The following is a 26,171-nucleotide window of genomic DNA, read 5'->3' on the forward strand; positions in this document are numbered from 1 at the left end:
TCCTGAATGATTTCTTTCTGCTGTAAGTTGATATAGTGGCATATGAGTTACATCAGATAGCTGAGGCCTATCTCGGTTGAAAGCCTATCCTAGTTTTTTTGGCTGGATTACCTTCCTGCTGGTCCTGGTCTCAGTCAGCTCTCCCCAGGCTGGCTGCCCCACTGCTGCTAGAAAAGGCATGGCAGAAACCCATGGCAGGGACAGAAATGTGACTGACCTGTTCATGGCAGCTGCCCATAGTTTCATCTCTTTGTAGCATCAAACTAATCTCTTAAATCATAACCTAGCTGATATTTGAATTGACATCAGTGGCCTAGGGAGCTCTTTTTCTCTCCCTGACACTCTCCTCCCACCAGCCCATTGCCACCTGTCCCTGCTCTGTGTTGGCAGAGCTGTTTGTTACTGTGGAGGATCTCATGATCAGGGCACAGTGATGGCACAGTGGTACAAACACAGCTGGTTGCTGTGTGGCCACTGCCTCAGCTGGCTTAAGTAGGGTGGCTGCCAAATGTGAAAGCATGACCAGATAGTGATTGCCCAATGTAGCTTGCTCACACACTGCCTTCACAGGACTAGGAGTGTTTTCTGTCACACCTTCCCACTCTGTGCCAGACCATATGCTCAGCAGAGAACATGGCACCAGCCCCAATCACCCCTCCCAAACAAGAGTAGGAACAGCAGTGGCAGCTCCTTGTTCCTTCACCCAGCAGGACCCACAGATGGAGGCTTTCAGGCTCTCCTTGTCTCCTCTGAGGGAGCTCAGCTGTTAGTTTTCAGGTATCATAAGGTATCATTGAGTATCATAAGGTGACTGGGCTATGACTACACCTCATCCTAGTGAATCCCTGAGGAGGGTCTGGCTGTTGTGAAGAAAAACGATTAAAAGTTTTAAAGTAAAAATCCAGGGGAGTTTTGGTTATAAATGAGGATAACAAATACAAAGCATTGAGAGCACAAAACATTATTATTTTGTTTTGATGTCTCCTAGCTCACCACACATCTTCTCCCTTGCCATGGTGCCAGAAACCACTGGGTCACAGAGACAAACCAGAGAACAAACTTGGTTAAGTACACTTATTGAAAAAGTAGAAAAGAAAGTATATGTTGTTTTATAGAGATCAGGTCTCTGCCTCCAGTGCTGGCACTGCAGCTCAGGAGAGTGTAGGGTAAGACTGTCTGTCATTATTGTTTCCTGAAGCAGCATCATTAGGTCAGCTAATAAAGAAGTCACACTTCAGGCAACATTAAGAATTTTGCATAAAAAGCATGTAAAAACACACATCTACTCCAGTGCTTGGGTGCAATCTTCATTGGTCAGCAGCTGCTCAGACCCCACAAGATCTGTAGTGTTTGCTTCCTATGCTCTTTTCACTGCTACAGATATCACATACACAGTGAGTTTCTGCACGGAAGTAATTCAGGTGTCTCATGTTAGAGACACCTAAAGACAAAATTACCCACAGTGACTAGAAAGTTCAGATAGTTATGATAATTTCTCTGAGTGCACATGGAAATCTAAAAATTATGACCTTAAAAAATAGGAATTGAATAAGCCATTTGTGATTGAATGTAGAGAGAGAGTCTGAATCATTCTGCGAATTTTGAGATTCCTTAGTAGCAGTTTATGAGAACATAAACCCTAAACTGTGATATTTAATCTCTTTTCAGGTTTATACTTGCAGGAATTGATACTGGAAATCAAATGGATAAAGATTGTTATTCAATAGCTCTTCTTGCTGTGTGTTTCTCTCCTTTAAAAAGTCAGCCTCTGTAGCAAGAGGGAAGATGGTATTCTGCTTGGAAATATCCATTCCAGTTTTACAGATAATAGATGTGGCTGGGCCATCAGTGAACTCAGGTTACAGGACCCACTTGGGAGCTCAGGGAAATATGGATAGCAAGCTTAGGCTCAAATCTGTGCTGTCATTTTATGGTAGCCAGTACATAAACCAGATTTCAGTATCTAAACTAAATAAAACTCAACTTGCACCTTAATTGCAGTAAAAACATGTGGCAAAGCATCCTATTGGTGTCTGTGTTTACTGTTCTTTTAGCAGGAAAGCTTTTTTTGATGTGGCCTGAATTTTCAACCCATGCAAACTCCTCATTCCCAGCAAGCTTTTTTGGGAATTGACACGTGTTGATAAAACAAGGTGCCATCCTCACCAGACAAACAGTCTTCCACTTGATGTTCAAATAGAAGGAAGGGATGTGTGGGTCATCATGGCATTCCCAAATGACAGAAATTCACCCTACAATTTGCTGCAATAGTTAGAAAATATTTTGTGTTAATCCAAACGCTTGGTTTTATCATCCAGATGACTCCATGAACGGTGTGAAAAATTTCTAGTTTACACCTTAGAAAAACAGGAAAACAGAAAACGGAAAAACCTGTTGTTTTACTGGCCACTGGTCAATTAAAGAAAAAAAACATTATTCCTAAAATGTTTTTTCATCCATCTCCATTTCTTTAACTCACTAAGAGGTGACACATAGTACTTGCAGTGTTGATTTGTTCTTTCTTTCAAACAATAGTTTTGTAGAAAGATGTTTTGGTTGGGATGGTGCCCATGCATATTTTTGGCACTTCTCTAAAAGTTATGAAGGCATTTGCTCCATTTCCCCCAAATAAACAAAATAGAGCTGCTATTCTTCAAGCATCAGCTTGCTGTCTCTGCTGAAATACAGCTTTTTAACATAAGGACATTTTAACATTTTTAAAATTTTGTTATTTTTAATGTTATGTAACACACTTCTGGGAGCTCACTCAGCTCTTATACCCTTTCATTCACTAAATGAGAAGTATAAATTAAATACATCCATGTATATAAGGTGGAATAAGCTCATAATAAAGATCGACTCTGCACCTTTTCTCTTACCTTTCATAAACATTATGTAAATTCTCCAATTTATTCTTGAACGAAGTTACCTATAATTGTTTGAATTTGGTGAGCTTGTTTAAATGCTTCAGAGAAATATTCAGTCATCTAATAGAAATCAAACAAAATAATTTTTCTGTCTTATCTCTATCTATTTAAATTAGAAGAATCTGAACTAAAGCTTTGAGTAGCTATGGAATTCAGACTCGAAGGAATTTCAATAGCTACCCACTTTCCATTGAAAATATTGATATTTCATAACTAACCTATTTGCCTTAAATCCTAACTGTTCTGCAAGGTGTTCTATGGCAATATAATAGTTATTTATTCTATTAATTTCAATAGAAATTCAGTATAAATTAATGAAAAGCAGAAACTGCACATCCAGTAACTACTAATTCAATACCATTTTTAGTTTTTATTTTACACTTTATATTTTTACAAGGATTGAAAAGCAATTTGGTCTACAGGAAAAACTAATTAGTTTTTTTCATATTCGTATTAGGGATCTTCAATGCTTGGAATAATACCTTTATGCCTGAAGGTCTTTCAGTATACCCTGAGAAATACTCTTAACTGGAGGGAAATTTTTCATAAAATCTACCCTCTTCCCCCCAAAAAATCCTCTCCTGAAACACAATAAATCAGAGATCTGAGCGTCTTTTGTCTCTTTTATAACAGCTCAGCACGTATGTGTAGGATATATTGAGATTCAATTTCCAAGAAGAAGATGTCAGCAAATAAGCTGAACTGTGTTTATAAATAACACATGAGATAAATTAAGATCATTTTAGATGGAACTATTTATTTTGTGTGGGATTCCCAGATCTCTCAAACTTGGGTACAGATTTATGGAGGGGCTTTCAAAAATTTGAACAAGAAAGACTTCTGGTAACACAAAGGTTTTGTGACCAACTTTAAAGCTGTAAGATCTATTAGCCTTCCTCATAAATGCTTATTATTTTCATGAATAACAAATACAATGTTTTTCAGTTTAAACATTTGCTTCAGAAGTCCACAGAGGTGAAACTGACAACAAAATAGAACGATTTTAGAAAAATAAGCAATGAATTGTGGCAAGTAGAAACACATTTCCTACAATGCTGATTAGGTTATACTACAAGAATCCTGTGTGCACCATGCCTTGCATATTTATTTAGAACACTAAAAAAGCTAGGAGGTAAACAAAACTAGGAAAAAAAACCCCATAAACACCACCACCATGAAGCTGCAAATACTGGCATCAGCTGGAAAGGACTGCATTCTTGTCACTTACAGAGCACTATAAAGCCACTGGACTACACAATTTGGACCATTTGGACAAATAAGACAAGAAAACTAAATGAAAAGAAAATTCAGTGTCAAATACTTTGGAAAAAGCTATTTGTAACCTGTTGCTTCTCCCTGAGATGTTTATTCTCTGAAGAGTGCAAGTTACATTGATTTGATGGCTTCTCTCCCTGCAAAGAGCATCTGTCTATTGGCTGGGCCCTGTAGCCTTGGACAGGCAACAAGGCAGATTGGAAAAAAAATATCTCTACATCAACTCTGTCTGGACTTCTGCTTGGGTGTAACATTGCCAGATTTCAAACAAATGTGAATCCAACTTGAAACATTATACAAGACTACCCTTACCCTACGCGTTGTACTTTATTCAGTAACTCTACTTTAAAATTCATGGCCTATATAACCAGATGTTCTAACTATCAAATTTCTTTTCATAAGGGGAGAGAATTCTTCCACATCTTGAAACTGACAGACTTGATGAGGAGCTTGGAGGTGTTTTTGCCCAAAGGAAAAATACTACTTGCTCTAGCAAATTATTTGCATCAGTTAAAGTTCTGCCACACTGTCCTTCCTGATTTTGACCTGAGTAATTTATAATACTTTTATTGTGTTTTTATAGAAAAGTTTAATCAGAATAGAAGTTTCAGAGCCTTCTTAAAGTGACTTGCATATTACCATAATTTTGCTTCTTTTTAATTTGTAATATATTAATTTATATTTATACTCTTCAAAACACTTTTCAGTTGGACAACTGGGCTCTGTATGTATTTTTCTAGTAGTTGCATTTGAAAAAAAACCCCACCAAATATACACTTATATCAATGAACGTTTGAAAGATACTGTAAGAAAATATTAATAGTATATGGAGAAGAAAATCAAACTAAATATTAAGAGATGCCTCAAAGCTGTCTAGTAATTTCAAAGTGATTCAGCTAGGTTAAGTAAACATGCTAAAATAAGAAAATTGGTCATTTATATCTGGAATAGAAGATTTCTGTGTTACTGAAGTGTGGTTTTAGCCATGAGTGTAACTTGGAGAAGCCATCTCTTATTACTTCCCTGGAAATATTTTCAGACAGAAAGTCTCCCAGGAAAAAGTAGAAAGGAAACAGAAATATTTCATTTTTTGATTTTTATGAAAAGCTAACCAAATAGTAAATGCAGTACAAAGAAGAAAACCTCATTTAAAGTATGTTATCAGCACTGCAGATATCGGCAAAATTTCAATTGACAAAATATTCATGGATTAATTTTTAGTTTGTCATAAGAAATACATAAATCCCTTCTTTTGAGTGTACAAATGAAACACAAATCACAAACTGTAGCTATGTGTGGCCAGAACCGTCAGTCCTGTTCCCACAGCAGAGAAAGTCTATATCCTGCTAATTTCCTTCTTTTCATCAATATACAAAAATAAGGAAGTTGAAGTATAACTAAAGGCCAGTGTATCTGATCCTACATGTTTAATTAAAAGAGCTAAATCTACTGGAAGACTTTTTGTATCATTTCATCTGTGAAATCCAAGCTAGAATCTTGTGAGTACTCTATGTTTCATTGTCTCATGCCCAGGATAACTTCTTGCCCTTTTGGCACTGTCCATTCTCCATGGCCCACCATTTATTTTACTGATGGTTTTTATCTAATTCTACAGTTGAATTAAGTGCAAGATGCTGCTGTGACCTGTACACTGAGTGCAAAGACTCACCTTCATCTCATTTTATAACATTACAGTGAGATGCATTGCTTAGTTGAAAAATTGGACTCTCTTCCGAGGTCAGCAACAAATATCCAGCAGAACCAAAATTGCATTCTTTATTTTTCAAGCTGCTACTTTCTCCTTCACAGTTAAGTGTATTTTAAGAGTTAACAAGACAAGACAGATAAAAAGGCTCTTTGCTGCTGCTGCAAATTGAAGTCTGATATTATGAAGGTGAGTTCCTACTGACATGGAAAGTTCTGGTGGCTAAATGAAAAATACATGTTATGGGAGTTTAAACTCCCATAGGTTAACTTGCAATATAAATGACATTAAGGGATGTTGAATGTTATATTACAGGGCAGGTGACACTGAATAACACAGAAAAATAAGAAGTATAAGACCAAACTTTTTCACATTACCTTCTAAACACATTGCATTTTCCCAAATGCATCAGAACACTTTTACATTCCACTTTTGCAAAATGCTCAATGATTTTTGGCCATACCAGCTCTGTCATAGCACTCTGTTTCAAACTAGTTCTCTTGACTTTAGAAATGGTAAGATATTCTGTTGATAAAGCAAAAGAAATGGAGGGGGAAAAAATTCTATGTTACTTCTATCATTTCCTGCTTTTGGTAAAACATTCTTTATAAGAAAAAATGGAGGGCTGACATATTACAAGAAAGGAATGCATAGGACCCTTATCAGAAAGAAATAATTGCTTCCTGAATATTTTGTTTCACTAAAACTCTAATCTCTCTAATGGTTTCAAGTTTTTGCTCCACTAAATTTGGCATTGATATGGGCTACTACCTAGGGATCTTTATCACAGTCTCTTTGCCAAGTTATGAGAAATTTATAGCTCAGCCAAACACTTCACCTTCTTCAATCAGCTTATCTTTAAAAAGTCTTTCCAAGACAAGTGACTGAATATAATCTATGCCCTTTTATAACTGTGTGGCTTCATTAGAAAAAAACAAAAACACATTTTGTTTACATTAAGGAACATTTTATTTACATAAAGAACATTAATCTTGTATTAATATTACATAGTCTAATATATATGTATGATATATATTTTACATTACATAGATATTGTAACATGTAATATTAATACGAGATTATACATTTGAGCAGGTTTTGCCACATTGCTAATAATGTTTGGAGCTTTTGGCAGCATAGGATAATATTTGTATAGCTCATAAAAGACCTGAATAAGCAGACAAAAAGTAAAGAAAATTCAATGATTTAGACTGAGAGTGTCTACACATTTGAATTCTTTTATTGAGTTGAGTTTTGGGTTGATTTTTCATCTTCCAGAAATGTAAAATTGAAACTTTCTCTGAAATTCAAGAGAAAACAATACTAAGAAACCCCCAAACTTCTCATTAATGGAATCTGGCAGATTAATTATAATCAAAAATCACTTTTTTTGTGTGTGTGTTCGTGTGTGTGTGTATTGTTCATTTGCAGCACTGGGGTTTATTTGTAAGGAGAAATTAAGGCTGGTTGACAACACTACTTTGTTTCTGTGTTTCAAAAAGAAATCTGTGATTCTAAATTGATAATATCCTACCTAAGACATTATCATAAACACATTATCCCTCATCAAGCAACGGCTCAAAATTATAGCACAAAGCAAATCAATGTCAGTTTTGCTTTGACATCATTGTGGCAAGGGATCACCTTTAATTGATATTGTATAATAAACTCAGCAAAGTGTTTTCAGATATAACCAAGTGTTTTGATAGTTACTTGTAGAACAAATTTGCTCAATTACATTTATCTCTCCATTACACTTTCCAAATAAAGGAGACATAATTTGATGTTTGTTTCTAATATGAAGTTTAGAGAATCTGAAATAGTAAATCAATTTCTCAGAAAAAAACCCCACATCATTCAAGATATTACATAGTTTCAAGTTTATTTTCAGCATATGAAGTATATGCAGTTTTCTAAAATGGATGCAGATTCCAAGATAAAATATTTTAAATGTATAAAATGGTGTCATGGTGCAACCAATACTTTCTTCAGATGTATGGTTTTAAATGCAGCAGAATACAAGCAGAAACAAAATGAGAAAAAAAAAAACGGACAGAGTGATAAATTTTATTTCAACTAAGATTGAAATAAAACTGCCAGTACTCCTTTGGGCAACATTCCAATTATTGCACAATTATTTTTTCCCTTAAAAATAGGAGTGTTTGCCAAACATAGAATTCAGATTATCTCAAGTTTATCAATACTGACCAAGTCAAATGATGATTTAACTGAAGATATGTTTTTAGAAATAATCCTTTTTTCACCCTTCCTAGTGTAATACAGCATTTCCTCAATAAAGCACAGCCAAAGTAATAAGGTCAAACCAATTAAAATGATATTTAGTCCCACCTGCTTTCGGTAAAATGAAACTCACATGGTCTTCATTTGGACTTGTAATCCTTAAAAAAAAAAAGAAAAAAAAAAGCAGAACTGCATGGAGGTAGCTCTATCAGGTAACTGAACTGTAAAAGCAGGGCCAAGTTCTCAGTTGGGGTGTGTGCTTCATTCACAATCATATGCCAGAGAGACCTGCTGCCACAAATCCCACAAACCAGAAGGGAAAGCAGATCAGGTAAGAGGAACAATATTCTCCAGCTGGTCCCTTGCCTGTGAAACAGGGAGATCAGTGAAGTGCCTGAGGGATATCCCGACAGGTAAACAGGGATTCAGCCCTACATAAATGCAATTAATTGAGACATCAAATCCTCCACTGAAGAGAAAACTCTTTTGAGGTGCTAATATACATGGTAACCTAGGGCAGAAGTAGCAGCACTGTTTACTGCTCTCCTGGAAGCAAGGCATCCTTGGAGGAGGCATAGTTATGGAATTGGAAAAGTACAAAATAATAGTCCCAGAACCACAGAGTATCTGAGCAATAAATAATTAACATATTTCCTGTTTCTAGAGATATCTTATGTAACATCCCTGGGTTAATTCATAGCATTTTAAGGGCAGTGGCAAAACAGCTTCCCCAGCACTTCCCCTGATTCTAAACAGAGAGAAATTTGCTGCTCTCTGCAACTTTCAAACTGCACTCATGTGTACTAGACAGACATTTCCCTTTGATGTGAAATAATATGAAGGAGTTGGAGATGAGGAATGAAAATGGAACTAAAAAAGCCATCATTTGGGTCCAACAGTTTCATTATAAAATCTTTTAAACTTTTTGACAATGCTGATCAGTCTTGCTATTTTCAAAAGAAGCTGCAGCATCTAAGTGCTGCAGTCAACATAGGGCCTGCTGAGAATGCTGAATATGTGACTCTCATATCACTTCTAGTTTGGAGAAGCTTTTTCCTGCATATGGAGAAATCATACCATTCAAGAGAATTGCATTTGCACGCCAAAGGCAGAATTCTAGAATGGCTGAATTTGATCCTGTATTTCTAGCTGTCATATGACATGATCATGGGTGATGGGCACTAATATCTTTTGTTCCTTAAAGAGAATGGCATAGTTAATCTCCATAGGTGATTTCCTCAAGACATGTCAAAGCTCACAGACATTTGTCAAAACTCATTTGCATTTTCAGAAACCCACAGTCCCTCTTTAGGAGCTGCAGTCTTCAAGAGTCCCTCTGAGTGAAGCCACTAGCACCCTTCCAGGATGCACCCCCAAGAAACAAGCTGTCAATGGTGTCACTGGCAAGATCAGGCCAGATGAGTCCCAGCTTTTTTGATCCAGTAACAGGGCCACAATCCCCACAGTCCTACAGGAGGGAATCTCTTTCTTCAGTGACACATCCTATAGCAAACATACAGTGCAATAGATGCTGTGAGTTACTTTAAGAAACTGTATTGCCCCAGGGGGAGCACAGAGATTTGGCAGGGTAAATTGAATTTAAGCAGCAGGCAAGTGCTGGTGCTATTTGCATTCTGCTGGGAGTCCCACATCTTCAGAGAGCTTCTTGCAGGCTGAATTCATTTCCATCTGAGGAATTACACACCCAGGTTGCCTATCCTTTATACTTCTGAGGTAAGAAAAACAGTGGGAAATAACAAATATTGTTCCCTTCTTCTGCACATTATTTATGTTACTGAATGGTGATGTCCCCTTTATTTCAGGAGTGCTCTTATGTACTCTAAACCATCAGATCTTGGCATTGTATTTAAATTGTAGGCAGTAATTATACTATTTCTGGAAAACAAGAGGGAAATATGGGATCATGGAAGTTACTGCTTACCAGAGAATTTAAAAAATATAGTACCATAATCTTTTAATTAGGTATTGTCAAGTTGAATTCACTTTTCATTTGTACAATTACATATCTTTGACCTGAACTGACATAATTGTTAACAGATGTTAAGTATATGTTTTTAATAGCACTGCAAATTCCTTCATGTTGCTACCTATGCATTATGGAGACTAATGGGCCTGAAGCACACAAAAAAGATTAGATTTACATCTGCAAATCCTGTTCTCAACCTCTGAGCAACCAGATTTGCAGTTGTATCACATATCAGACTACTCTACTCAGTTTCCCTTGTTTTTGTAAAAATAAGCTAAAGTAGGGAAAAATAATTCTGGACTAGGGATCCCATTTTTTCTTATATAATCACAATGTGGTCTCACACCCTTAGAGCCATCCACCAAACCCTGACACTTCAACTAAGGAAATAGATATTGATGTGTAATAGCTACGATAGTCTGTACAGAGAAGAGACTTAAAGAAACTATTACTTCTGCAAACTCTGGAGGCACTAAAGTTGTTTTAAGAAGTAAGTAGAAAAGATGAAAGGCATTGTGTTAAGATAATTTTCCCTATTTTCATTCTGATGGTTGGCAAAGATGGTTTCACTTGAGGCATCATGATAACTTTGGCTCAGGAAGAAAGCAAGAAAAGATGATTTTAGCCTAAAATTTTAAATAGTTTTAAAGCATACAACAATTGAAAATAAGACTTTATATTCCGGGTTTGAATTATAAGCTTGACCATGAATTCTAACTATTTTTATATCAGCACAAGATGCAAATTATGAACTTTTAGTGTTTGCATTGAAGTGTCTATTCTATGCTCATCAAACCAAAATGGATGAATTTCTACCAGAAATTCTGAATTTGGAGTAATGGCACCCCAAGGCTGCAGGAATCTTTTGCAGTGCGTCTCCATGGAAGAAATAATAGAACTTATTTTTTCTCCCAGAGTCTTTGTGAAAGGTTAACATATAAAAAATAGCTAACATATAAAAAATATACTTTCATATAATGATTAAGGAGGAGGGTGGTAGAGGGAAGATATTCAAGTTCCTGGTAACTAAAGTTGCTCAAAACTCTGATTTAGCTCTTACTTACCATGATTAAGCCAGAAGAAGACTTTTGCCTACTAAGCATTACAACAAACTGCCAGCCTTTGCTCTGTACTTTGCAAAGGTAAATAAAAGAGAAAGATGGAGCAGATTCTCCTGGAATCTATGCTGAAACACACGGAAAACAATGAGGTAATTGGTGGCAGCCAGTATTGCTTTATGAAGCGGAAATCATGCCTGACAGACTGGCAACCTTCCATGATGAGGCTACAGCATTGCCGGATAGAGCAGAGCAGCTGACATCATCTACATGGACTCATGCAAAAGGTGTGGCACTGTCCTGCATGACATCCTTGTCTCCAAACTGGAGACATGGGTCTCATGGATGGACCACTCGGTGGAAAAAGAACTGTCTGGGTGGGTGCATGCAGAGCTGTGGTCAATACCTCATTGTCCACGTGGAGCCCAGTGATGAGTGGTGACCCTCAGGGGTCAATACTGGGGCTGATACCATTCAATTTCTTTGCTGGTGACAGCGACACTGGGATTGAGTCCCTCCTCCAGCAAATTTGCTGATGATGCCAAGCTTGTGTGCGTGACAGTGCCAAGCTGGCAGCAGTGTGGTGTGGTCAGCATGCTGGAGGGAAGAACTGCGCTACCTGGGGGTTCAGAGGGGCCTTGACAAGCTTGAGAAGTGGGTCTGTGTGAACTTCATGGAATTCAGCAAGGCCAAGCACCAGGTTCTGCACCTGGATCCTGGCAATTCCTGACACACCTACAGGTTGGCTGGACAGGCGATTGACAGCAGCCCAGTAGAGAAGGACGTGGCTGTGCTGGTTGATAAAAACCTCAACATGAACCACTGGAAGCCTGGGCTGCATCCAAAGCAGCATGGCCAGCACAGCAGGGGAGGGGATTCTGCCCCTTCACTCTGCTCTTCTGAGACCCCACCTGGAGTGCTGCCTCCAGCTCTGGTGTCCCCAACATAAGGACACAGAATGGTTGGAGCAAATCCAGAGGACCACAAAGTTTGTAAGAAGACTGGAGTGCCTTCCCTACAAGGACTGAGTAAATTAGGGCTGTTAAGCCTGGAGAAGAGAAGGTTGCTTTGCGACCCATAAAAATCACAAGAAAATAGTAAAGGATTACTATTAGTATTATAGACTGATTTTTCTCTGAACCAAAGTGAATCATGATGACACAGTTATTCTTTTAATATGCCATTAAAAAAGTCAAATCAGGGTGGCCTCTTGAAGCATTAAAAGGAAAACGTTTATCTTTGTGCTTACACAAGGACCAGAGAAAGCACAGAGATCTGAGGACTTTTGTAAGCAGTGAATGAAACTGATTGCATATTTTCATGACTGAAACTTTGACTAGGAGTAAGTAGTTAAGGTTTTGTTGGGCAGTTTTTCTGAAAATGATCGGGTTGCTCTAAGTGAGACCTGCATGGTATTCTCTGTCTCAGGAGAACTCCAAAGGTGCCTGAGCCATACTGATAGGAAGGAGAAAGGGATTCTTAAAGCACAAGAAGAGGAAAGTTGATTAGCAATGCAGAGCTGTTGTAATGGCAATAAGAAAAATCATTTTAACATTGGAAGGAGAATCTTTTGCTGAAGCCTTACAGATATGATTTTCTCCTCTGGTGAAGCCTGGCAGGATGGTGGCAGTAAGAGGTGTCTGGCTCTCAGCTTTGAAGGCCTTGAATCCTGCAGTGTGAACACACTGCACACTGATCTGCCTTACTACACAGCAGAGCTTGTCAAATATCGAATACACTCAGAGCAAAGCCACTTGCTCTCCACTCTAAGCAGAAGGGTGGCTTTGGACATGAACTCTTGGCTCCTTTTCACAGACAGGGACGCAATCTCTGCTACTGCACAACTTCTGAAGTGTCTTCCAGTATCTCCTGCCTACTAAAACATGGGAGTAAGGTCGAGGTGAGTCTGATTTATCATTGAATAATTTGTAGGAAAAAAGAGATGTTCCATTTCTGCTATTATAAATAGCCATGCAGTGTCAAACCTCCATGGATTGCATTTGAAACACTACTACACAGGCATTATACTTTGTCACTAAGTACAGCAACAAAGCATTTATCAATTACTCTAGATTTCCATAAAAAAAAAGCTCAGATACAGTAATTGTGATGATTAAAACAACTACCTGGATTTTTACTCTTCTGTTGTGCTGAATTACTTATATAAGGATTGTAATATTTGGCCCACAATCTTGCTAGATTTTTAGGTTTCATCTGTTTTTGTTTCAAGACAGAAGAAATTTAATGCTAATTGTGAAAGAAATTTTCTAAAAAACAAATGGGTTATGGACACTTTGCCATCCTGAACCTGTGATTAAGGCAGCTGTCAGAACGAGATGCACTTGCTTCCATGGAAATAATCTTTTTACAGCTGTTGATTCTGAAGCTTAGTGAGGATACCAAGCAAAAGTGTGGAGTCCACTGAGGTGGGCACATTCCTCAGCTGACACTCTTGCTTGAGAAAAAGAGCAGGTGAAGGGAAATAAATAACCAATTATAGGGAAAGCTAAGGTTAAGGAAAGTCAAAGAATCTCCAGATAGGAACAGGGACTTAAATACAGGTTAGTAAGAGAAACAGGAGTAACAGTATTGCTAAAATTTAATGTCATTCCCTAAGATACAGGGGCTTTAAATTTTTGTTAGTGGGTATAATTTTATCCATCTCTTCTGTTTCTGTGACAGAATGAACAGTGGGGTGCCTGATTCTTATTGCTGTTAATTGGTATTCTCTCCATGGAGAAAAGCATAATTTTGACTATATCTGTTGGGCCATGAGACAGAGAAAAATCCCCTTTTCCCCACTCCACAGAATCAGTCAGCTCCTCCCTGAGGCGATCTTCCTCAGCAGCACAGTTCCTCTGCTCATGCTTTTTTATCTTTCATTTGCTAATTTTGCTTGAGATGGGTGCAGAGGAGATTATGATGGGTAACTGACAGGCAAAACATCAGAAGCAAGCTTTGCAAAATACACATTTTCAAAGTCAGTGTGACGGGTTTACTTTTAAATGCCTCTTAAATATTTTATATAGATACCTGGAAGGAGCATTTTTTCATTACAGTTTTATAATTATAATATGATATTAAAGGCTGTCTTCTTTTCTCAGGCAAAATTCTGAGTTGCAGATGATCTGTCTGAACGAGATGCGTTACATTTGGTTTTTATCACACAGTAATAAAGGCAACAAAATACAAAAAGCCTATAATGAAACATTACACAAAAAGGACACAGACTTTAAGGTGACAAAACCAGGAAATATATAATAAGCCATGTGTCATGCTTCTGCAGTTGTTTCACCTCTTACCAATTTTCACAGTCTATAAAATCTTGGAAAGCACCAGATGTTTAGGGGAAGTTATCCCAGTCTCCCTAGCTTTGAAAGTAGAGGCAAGATTTATTAGTACCATATATATGTGATTTCAGTCATGACTTCTATATTTATAAAGTAGGTGAAACATGCAACACATCCTGTTGTCAAACAGCCCATTTACTTTCCTCTGCTCCTCCTCACGTGCAGATCTTGCCTGCTGCTGGACCATTGCTGTTACTCCAGAACAGTATCAGGACATGCAGTCCAAAGCACAGGATTTACTTAGTTACTGACAAACATATCTGAGAGTTTTCTCCTAGTACCGACTTCCGTCAAAACAACCTTGAAATGCTCAGATTATGAACTAAGCCAAACTGTTTTGCAATGCACAGATTATGAGCTAAGCAAAACTATCTTGTGTATGAATATGCACTAACATTTGGGACTCCTGCCTAGGCAGAGACTGTTAATGCACAAAATTATCTTTATTTTTTTTTCTGCTAGTGCATGGTTCCTAGTACTGGAACAGGGATAAAAACTGCTCATGCATAATTTCCAATCTTTCATAGCTCAGCGGTGCTGTAAAATGCTACTGCTCGTTTTAATTCAGTGAGTAGAAGTTTTGTTGTGTTTACCACTAAGGGAATTGCATGTGTTATTAGAAAGCCTCTGACAGCTGTCAGAGACAGAGACAACTTGCCTCATTTCAGTCCTTCATAAAGGAAGGACCCTCATCTTCAGCAAAGCTGTCAGAGGCCTGAAAAATGGGATAAAACAGAATACCTTTTCCAAACACATGAAAATCTCTGTATCTCCTCTATTTTCCTCTCCATAAAGTTACAGAGGGGAAGTTGCATAGATACAAGTTGTATAGTTCTAGTTAGAAGAAAGAGGAAATATGATTTGATGTATTTGTACTGTATATTGTCTTGTCATCACTGACCTGCAGGGATAATTGCACAGTAGCCTGCCTAACATGGTATTTAATAAATTAACACTATGTTTTAACATAACATACAAGCTTTCATGCAGTTTTTATTTTCTGAGAGCAAGAACAATCAAAATCAGAGTGATTTTGATGAAGGCAAGGGCTTTGCAGAAAAGACTCTGAAAGTCTGAATCTGTAAGCATTTCCACACTTTCCAACACATCTCTCCGTGCCCAGGACTCTCACAGAATTTAAAGCACCAGAACAGGAAATCTTCTCTTAATATCTCAAACCTTAAATTCCAGCTTTTGATTTAAACAGGTGCTTGCCTTAATAAAAACTTTATTGTTTATTTTAGTTCAAATGTTTGGTTTTTTTTTTTCTTAAAAGCCTACATTATTTTTTTGATCAGAATCAGTGACATTTCAGAACTTGCTTATTATTCAATGTCACAGAAAGTAGCTTATGCAGTGTCCTTAACAGGGTAGAATTGTTTTCCCATCAGCTCCTACTTAGCTTTCTGATGATCAGATTCTCCTTTTTACTTCAGTAATCCCATGGGTATCCCTCCATACAGCACTATTTCTGATGTCAACTCCTTTAACCAGTACAGGAGACTGGGAAGGCAAGTGTATCTGCATCATTTGTTTAATATTGTTGTTTGTATGCTATTTTTATAGCATGCTCAATGCTTGTTTTCACTTTTCATACTCTGATTCATTTTTCATCCTGTTTTCTTCTTCCTATCCATCTTGCACTGCTGAGTAAAGCAAAAATCCATGAATGAGTCAGAGTCAAATTTTCAAAGTCACTTTGGTCAGTGGGGTTTGAAATTAAGCCGAATGAGATTGCTTATGTTTTATCTTTCCAAAAACAGAAAATAAATTTCCTTTCTTCAGCTGCAATAAAGAAAGTTTTATCCCATTTTTTCCAGCTGCATTTATTTTTCTGAAATCCAGTCTAGACTATGACACTCATTAGTGTCTAGGCTAACTAGCTGTTCCATTCCTTCCATATTATCATCAGCCTTGTCTAATTGTCATCCTATCCTATCACCAAAAGCAACTTAAAAGTAATATATTTTGTTATATGTTACTCTTCTGAGAGGTTGGTTTTTTGGTTTTTTTTTGGGTTATGGATTTTTTTGGCATTTTTTTGTTGTTGTTTTTTTGTTTTGCCTTGTTTTGCTACAGGACAGCTGAATGGCTCTTTAAGGGATATTTCTTTCTTTTTTTATTCTCAGTTTATTTGAGTGAAGAATTATGTGAATAAACTGTGGGAGCAGTTTTTCTTAAATATATATTCTATGTTCCATTCTAACATTAGGTTGCATGTTTGGTACTTCCTATTCAGTATACTGGAAGGGAGACATTAGCATATTTTAATCAAGAATGAGGAATTAATAATTTCTCATATATGTAAATTTTAAAGCTTCTTGACTATGTACCACCAGAATTAAGCACAGCAGCTGTTGTGATTTATGTTGACTGGATGTTATACAATGTTATTATCTTCTCAGCTTGCAAGAACCTAGTTTTCAGTTGTAATACATACTATTTCTGCCATGTTAAGCTTGTTATCAAATCCTCAACCAAATCTATCTCAACATTTCCCATAGCATGTAATAATTCAGCTCAGGAGCTGTAACACCACACCATTCCTTTGGAAATATGAAATGTGAAATGTGACTGGCTTAGGGCAGGGAGAGAGCAGTCATTTCTTACTGCAAGCCAAAAAGTTCAATTAGAAAGTGAGCTGCATCTGCAGTTGCTTCATTCCAAATACTGACCAACAGTGTCTTCTAACCTCACAGAACCCTGCAGCGATTTGATATCACCAGTGTTTCCTTCCACTAATATTTAAACTCTTCTTACCTATGAACAGATTCCACTCAGTATCCAAATCAGCCTGATTTGCCAGGCAGCCCTTCATTACATTGAGGCAATAGTTGTTGCAAGGTTTCACAGTGGGAAGTCCTCTGCAGTAAGGGCAGTACAACATCTTCATTAACGCCCGGATGCACCCTGGGGTGGGACTGACCTGCAGAGTTTAAGGCAGGGAAAGAAAAAGAAAAAGGAGGAAATCAATCTCCTGTTCTGTGAATTTCGGGATGGCTGAGATTATGTCTCTCAAAGTGCAGAAGGGGCAATTTGTGAAAAGAGCTCAGCCCTTAATAACACCCTCCTGTAAAACTAATCGATTCCTGCCAATTATCTTCATTTAGCACAGCAGTGACTTTCAGGAATGCAAAAATCAACACTCCCCTACTGATAGCAGTGCTTGCCTCCCCAGCCCTCCCACACAAAATCTCCTGGAAAAGCGAAGGAAAAACATCCAGGGAATCAACTGGGTAGTGACTGACTGATCCTAGTGTGGAGGATCCTGAGGAGACTTCTCACTCTTCCTGTGTAAACTAGAAATGTCAGTCACACCAGCACTGGATTAAAATCTCCTCTTTGTTAAAGTGCAGTAAATCCAGGATAATCTTGATGGTTTCTATAAATTTATTCAGAACTACATGATGACAAAGGGATATCATTCTGTTTTCAGACAAAAATACCCTTCTTTCTTCTCAGACAAATTCATGAAGAGATCAGACAGTTTGTTTGGGGTTTTTATTTTTTTTTTTGTATGCTTTCAACATCTCAAGTGACAAAAAGCATTATAGACAATAGTGCACACTAGGTACTACCCAGATTAGCATCTTGTCATGGTGCAGTGGAGCACAAGTATCTCACGGTGGAGTGACAATCTAGAGCAATGACAAAGAGCTGCAGGTTCCTCAGTGATTTCAAAATTCCTGGACAGCAGATTGCAGAGCAATGGCACTCCTTTCACTCAACCTTGTCAACATGGTTAATGAATAAATGCAACACCACTGATATGAATTCGAAGGGATTAAACTATTTTTCCATAATCATGTTAACTTGGGCTGAAAGCATGAATCTAACTTTGCACTATAGTGGTACAGGCTGAACTGATTGATGTTGTTTGTATTATCAGCATTGTACTAAAATTGTGTTTCTTTTTTCCCTGGAATTTGTTTCTCCCTTTTTGATGTTAAATCATTGATTTTTAGAGAACTATACAGAAAATAGTCTTTACACAGGACATTTTTAAATTAAAATGGTTCTGAGATATAGCACATGCTTCTGAATATGCTCAGAAGGGATTTTTGCTTTAGTTTCCTAGGGAAATGCACTTTACTAGCAGAACACTGATAGTATGTGTGAAGGTATATTTATCCATCCTTTTCCAATAGCTTTTGAACCATCAGCCAGTTTCAATCAAATTTAACTGAGTACTTCAGGTCTCAGTACATTAAGATCCTAGATGTTTTTTTCTTTTAAATAGACAGCTGGGAGAAAAAGAGGAGAGAGGCTCTATTATTGCCTTTACTGAGGAAAAGGGTGAAACATGAGGTCAGTTCCTCATAGATATCAAAGAATCCACATTGAAAATGATGCTGTGAATGACCCGTTGGTTAGAAAAAGCACAAGGGGAAACTTCCACCTTATTGAACAGCAGAAAATCCAAATTCAAAAAGAGGTGGACTTTATTACTTTCACTACTTAGAACTACTTTTTAGAGTCACTTATCCAACTACTGTATACCTCCAAACCTAGAACAGGTCAATTTTTACAAAGAGACTAGCACCAAATAAGAAAGTAAGCAGAATACATATATTTATGGTCAACAACAGAATCTTCAAATTTACATTGAAATTGCTGCTTAAAGCCAGAGATACTTCCATCTGTGGGTACTGAGAGTTTTATCAGCTAGGTTCTTTTCATTCTTAGAGTTATGCTGTTCCCAGTTCCTGTAGTCTTGTCAATGCCTGGTTATCAGCACCTAGCTGGCCCCCAAATTCAGCTGGTATCCACATGGATGTTTTCCCATCTACATCTTCCCAAATCCACTTTGGTACTTGTGCTGACATATACCCATAAGATCTTGATCTTACACAAAAGATTCTTGCCAATCTAATTCTTGAAAAGATATCTAAAAGAGAGAAGACAGTCCCTATCTTTATATTATATATTACCTTTCTCATATTGTCTGTATATAAAGCAAATACCATCCATATTTATGTGAGCCTTATTTTATTACGAGAGCAATCTGAGAGGAAACTAGCTATCATGCTTCACTCTGCCAGAAACCCAGATCATGTCCCAGATCTGCTAGTACAGGACCCTAAAGACAAGTTAGAGTATCTATTTACACAGGCCCTGTGAATCTTGAATTCTCATCACATTACACAACTGATTTAACAGAGTATTTCTGCTCACACTCCACTGTGAAGTAGCCAGGATGACTTCCAACCACTCAAAAAGAATGGGCAGGACCCAGATGTCTCATATCTTGTCTGAGTCTTAATATCTCTCATACAACTTGGTGGAATCATTAACAGCATTTTACAAGAAAGAAAGGTGCTCTGCTTATATTAGGAGTGAAGTAATATGTTTTTTTAAGAGAAGAAGCCAAGAGGTGGGGTTTAAGCAAAGAGCAGATGGAGAAGGTTTCTACAGAAGCTTCTGTCATATCATTTCTATCTGCATCTGACTTATCTGCATCATCTTCTGACACAGATTAACACAAGCAGATCCTTGCTGATCAAGCTGCATGTTGCAGAACTTGGTTTCAGAATACGCTACACTGGTGACACAAAATGCAAGCATAGATGAATTACTGTGCCTGCTGGCTGACTTTCACTTTGCTTACTGCTCGCACCTTCTGCTCCAAGCTGGCCACATCCCATACTACCACACTGTACTGGCACTGCATCTCCTCTGGGCTCCACTTAGTGTGTGAGTGACTAAAATACACAATTATATTGTGTGGTTGTTTTTCAGCTCAAAGTGTTCGGAATAATAGGAGTCAGCAGTGCAGGCAATGGGAGTAAAAGGAAGTGAAATATAATGTTGTGTATTTTGAAATGAGACTTGAGGTTTCATAGTGCTTAGACTATACTCTGCTTAGAGTTGAAAGAAGATAGGGGGCCACAATAAGACAGATAGCTTCATGCAGGTCTCTGGAGGCAGTGTCTGTCCTGCCAAAAGTGTACTGCATGGAGAGACAGGTGGAGAGGTCCAAACCACATCTTTGAAGAGGGATAAACTGTGACCCAAGCAAGGGATGAGCCCTATTCTCAATCCTGCTCCATATTCAACTGTCACTTAGCAGTATTGATGTGCCTTTAGGTACCCAAACTGTGGCTCAGGGAAATATTACCAATAGTATGGCTAGTTTAGAAGTCTGAAGGCTAAAAGTTAAATCCTGCTTATAGCAGTTAAATGCCTTTCTGAACCTAGTCTTCAGTGAGCAGCCAGGTTTCACTTCTCAGCTTCAGCTGGCTTTTCTGTACATTTATTTTCAAAGAATACAGTCAGGTCTTTTTCTTCCTTGAACAGCAGCTGAATTATCTTTCATGCAAAAAATAATCAAATTTTACTCTAATATTCTAAAATCTTGGTAAGAACCCAAATACAAAAAAAATCCAGTTTAGAGTGTGAATATTTCAGAAAGCTATGAACTCATGAAATCTGGAGATTATCACAGAAAGTTGATTTTCAACCACCTTCTTGCTGCTGAGTAATGAAATGCCTTTCAAAAGCCCATTCCTCATTTCCATCTTAAAAAAAATAAAATTCAGAGCCTCTTACACCTAAGTACTTTTCTCCAGACCAGCCAAAAAGCAGATATTAATTTCATTCAGAGGTATTTGAAACATCAAAATCTTCGTTTCCTGAGGAGAGCTGTTCCTGAGCTCAGGAGTTTGTGTTTTTTCTGTAAGTAACATTTGTGTATGGGTACAGCTTGAGTTTTTCCTGTCTTTTCAAACACATTGCAATTGGCTCTACGATAATTGTAGCAGAGAAATTTGCACAGACTTCAAAGTTTAGAAATAACTGGTTCATACGTAAATCATATAAATCAGTCAGATCACACTGAATGACATAACTGGGGAGACTGCTATAGAGGAGTCATTAATTATAGCATGCTGTCTTCCTGACTGACTAGGACAGCTTAATTCCAGCATAAGCATGCATGGAATACAGCACATCAGAAAAGTGCCTTTCTGAGCTTTGATTGAGCCTAGTAGCTTCAGGACATATTACATTACTGCATTTTGTAACACTTTCTGACAACTTCAGCTTTACCTAAATGCATGTTTTTGCATACATGCAAAACTCCCCAAAAGCAATATTCTTAGGGGCTTCATTACTGAACACTTGTTTTCCCCCTTCAGAAAGTCTAGGAGGAATATTACTTCATCTAGAAGACAGATTTTGCAATGGTGAACTTGCAAATATAAATAATAGAGGAGAGAACTTTGGGTAAAAGCCAGGAAATGTTACTTTCTTGTAACACTGCATTTGCAGACTGCTTTGTTACGTGTTTGACCTGTTTTTATAATCAAAATTCTTGGCTTTTTCAAGTATACAAACAGAAACCTTTTTCTTCTGATACAAAAAATCAGAGAAACTGATTAAACAACTGGTCATCATTAGAAGGCTCAAATATGTTGAGACACAGTTTTTCTTTTATTTATAGGAGATTTCTTACCAAAGTATCTGGTATCCATTGTCTGGTAATAAGGTAGGGATGTTCTTACAAAGTTAAATTGAATGCACCCAAGCTCACAGAGTAAATCCATATTGCCACACTTAAGTCCAGATCCTGTCATTTCTTGGTATAAAATAAAATTTGTCAAATATGAGCAAAATGAATCACTACAGACCACATTAGGGAACACACACACTTCCTACACTTCCCATGCACCCAAAGGTACTCCTCCCATCTGGAACCACAGAGTCACTCCTTAGCATGAAGACCTGGTGGGACTGCAGGGAGAAACTAACCAATCTAGCCAATTGGCCAAGGAAATAGATACTCTTCAAAAATGCCTCTACACTAGAACAGCCCATAGTTTGAAGGAGAATAGGATTAGATTTTATTTTTCAGAAGCTTTACAAATGCATTAACAATCAAGCTGCTGGATTAAAACTGGAAATTTCTACTTCCTTCGCATTTGGTGTTCAAAATGAAGGTGAGGTATATTCCTGCAATCCTATGCAAATCATTCATAAGTGGAGAGAATTTTGAAAGGAATCACTGTTTTTAACATTTGAATATTGGCTAAATCATCCAGCTTTCCACTCAGCAAGCTGATGTATGTCCAGCAAAGGAATGGTGCACTAAGAAACTGAGGTACTGGCATCCTTAAATTATTTTTTGGATCTCTGTGCAGTCCATCTATCTAATGATAGAAAAATGATTAAATTTCCCTATCATAATTTTATTCCTTATAAGTAATTATCTCAAGAGTTTATGCAGTACTAGAGTCACAGAATCATGGAATATGTTGAGCTGGGAAGGAGCCATCACTGAGGATCACTGAGTACAACGCCTGGCCCTGCACAGGACCATTCCCAAGAATAACACCGTGTGCCTGAGTGCCAAACACTTGAACTCTGTCAGGCTGGTGCTGTGACCACTGCCCTGGGGAGCCTGTTCCAGTGCCCAGCCACATAGAACCTTTTCCTAATATCCAACCTAAACCTCCCCTGACAGAGCTTCAGGCCATTCCCTCAGTCCTGCCACTGTCACCAGAGAGAAGAGATCAGTGTCTGCCCATCTCCTTCCCCTCACGAGGAAGCTGTAACTGCAGTGGGGTCTCCCCTCAGTCTCCTTCAGGCTGAACAGATCAAGTGAGCTCAGCTGCTTCTCATAAGGCTTTGCCTCTAGCCCCTTCACCATCCTTGCATAATTAAATGCTTATGTATGTGGCCAGACATAAGAGTTTTAACTTGCATACATTAGAATGTCTTGACTAACTCCAAGAAGTATTCCTATATTCTTTTACCAGAAAGCTAATTGTTGAGAAGTCCATGCTACAATTCTAGGGATTCCTGTCCCAAAATCCTCCACAGTTTAATTCTAGCATTTCTATCAAATATTCTACTTAAAAATCAAAGGGGACATAGGGATTAGTTGTTCACGCTTGTGATTTCAGAAGAGAAGGAGAAAGAAAAACCTTTAATTAAGAATTGCATTCAGTGCGCTAGTACTGAGGAAATTTCTCCTAAGCACAAAACCCGTAATTTCTGATCACCTATCACAACAGTGATGTATCACAAAGCATGCTATATAGGGCACACAAGATTATTAGAAACCTTTGGATCACACATCCAAAGAGCTTTTTCTTTAATTTCATCTTTAATTAACTTCAGGACAATGACTAAACTTCAGCCCAATCAGTGACTATTTCTGCCATATACCTTTGACATTATCTTCTCCACATGTTACAATTACTCCCTATTGATTTGTTGTTGTTGTTGTTGTTTTTTATTACTGGGAAAAGCAGGTAAAGCTTAGCTGGTAATGATGGTTTTATTCCTTTTGCTCTTTTCTTCAGAGAAGATCTGCTCACTGTTGGATCCAAGTAATTAAATTTTCTTTTTGTCCATATTTTGGCTGTTTTTATAAACACTGTTATTTCTGATTTAATTTAACAGTCAAGGTATCAAGAAAGTTCTTTTCAGCACATTTCAGCTGAAAATATGTCTGTATGCATCCAATTAGAACTACATAGAAATATTCATAAGATTTTGAATGCTCTATTGAAGTACTTCTCATTGCTTCAGAGTGGCTCACAGAAGCTAAGACCTCAGTTCACTGCTTTTATAGCACAATCTGATATAAAAATGGAAGTACTGTATCAGCCATACTCAGTTGGGAATTTATGTTGTAGAAGGTCAATTTGAGAATATTTTCTTATATCAACCAAATCTCTAGTCTAATACTTACCTCCTGAAGACAAAAATAGGTATTTTTTTAACAGTTTCATCCCAGATTGAAAGCTAGAAGAGCTGGTTTAAGTACTACAGCTTTGCATTAGTGTCTATGACTTTGTGCTTGAATTATATCAAACTAAAAATAAAAAAACTACAGCCTTTTAAGCAGTTGCAAGATTTCCACGATCCTGGGACAGTATGTCATTAATATGGAGAGATAAAACATGGTCATTTTAATTTTAATATATTAATATCTCAGAAAATATTTTTCTAGCAAATGTATAATGTATAGTTCAAGATGTTCATTAAATAATTAGAAAAAAATCAGGGTAATATAGTTGAACCATAGATAAGTTTTACAATGTAACAAAAAAAATTACACATTTACTCTCTGATAACAAACCATGCAGCACTAAGATAGAAGAGGAAATTTTAGCCATTGTTCTTGTCCAACTGAGATGTCCTTTTCAAGTATCCATGACTTTGAAATCATGAGAAACATGGCAGCTAGCTTTCTTTCTAAGGCCTATTAAAATTTAAGGCATTTTTCTTACTTATTCTGTCATCTCAGTTGTGTTCCAGTATGTGCATAATTCTGGAAGGTGAACTAATATTGCCCCTCTATTTAGCAGATGAGGAACCATGAAATATTATGAGTCATTTATAAAGGAATTTATTTACATAAACCCCTAAAAGTTAAGCATGAGAATTTTTGAACACTGCCTATGGGCATCACTCTTATCTATAATTTGCCTAAGTTATCACAACATGTAATTGTGAAAGTGGCCATATAAAAATAATGACTGGAAGTCTCTAAGAGATTACAGCAGGAGGTTGCACATCAAATAATAACTGTTGGAGAGGTGAGTTGTGGAATTTCATAATTTCCCTAGAGAAGTCAAGAGCAAAAAAGAGACAAGGACAAAATGTTCAGATGTTTACTTGGGTGAGATTGAAGCTCTATTTAAAAAAGGAAAGAATAGCCTCTCCTATTTTTAGGAAACTAGGAAAATTACTTATCAGATGATCTGAATGCATAAAATCTAAATTTAGAAAACCACTTGAAAAGCGGCAGTTACAAGATATTTTGTGTAAAGCTTATTTTTTAATCTCTTGATTCATTTCTGAATGACACTTTAAAGAATTTTTTTTTTACAAAATAAAATGTTTGAACACTCAGATATAAATAATATAAATATTAAAATGTTCTTAAATCCCATTTTATCTGTCAGAAACATAATTAAATTCAAACAAACTGGGTGGAAATTAAAATTTATTTGACTTAAAATTGCGCAAGCTGAGAAAATACTCCAGGATACGAGGATTTACATCCCATGAGATATCACTGAGCTGAAAAATCTGCCCTGAAAATTTTGTGGAAAAATATTTATCTTTCTCATCTGTTTTTAGAGTAATCCCACATTAAACAGAATCTGAGGTACAGATTCCATCTGTTACTTTCCTAGTATTTTGAGGACAACACTAAGGTGAAAAATCTCTGACATAATTTCTTCCATCCACACCCAGAAGATGTAAAGTTTTCTATTACACAGAAACAAAGAAAGAATCTCACAGCTGTTAGGCTTTCAAACCCCACTATTTCTTCTGGAACATAAACTTTAAGACACTCACTTAATAAAAAGTAGTTACTCTGCTTTCTTCCTAGAGAAAAAAATCTAAACTGCCTCTCACTTAAAAGAGAGTGTGCTCATTTCTTTCATCCTCATGCTACCTGTGAGGAAAAAAAAATGCTACAGAGAAGTAGGTTTAGTATTGCCCAGGTGCAAATCATAAATAGAAAGGGAAGTCCTTGATAATCTAGAAATCAAACCCCCAGACAAGCAGAAGAAAAAACTCTGTGAGAAGAGAACTGTCACAGCAGGAGATAATTATCAAATCGTGCACTTAGACGTTTTGCGCAGCAGTATCTGGATAAGAAAGTGA

General features: G+C 37.2%; 1 protein-coding gene across 1 annotated transcript in view; it reads right to left on the bottom strand.

The window, feature by feature from the left end:
• The window catches only part of GPC6 (glypican 6), a 713,349-nt gene that overhangs the window by 173,329 nt on the left and 513,849 nt on the right, over nucleotides 1-26,171 (bottom strand). The window contains exon 5 of the mRNA XM_058832891.1: nucleotides 17,304-17,469. Within this exon, the coding sequence (XP_058688874.1) occupies nucleotides 17,304-17,469 (166 nt within the window). The remainder of the gene's footprint in view (nucleotides 1-17,303; nucleotides 17,470-26,171) is intronic.

Source organism: Poecile atricapillus, chromosome 1 (genome assembly GCF_030490865.1).
Source record: "Poecile atricapillus isolate bPoeAtr1 chromosome 1, bPoeAtr1.hap1, whole genome shotgun sequence".
NCBI lineage: Eukaryota > Metazoa > Chordata > Aves > Passeriformes > Paridae > Poecile > Poecile atricapillus.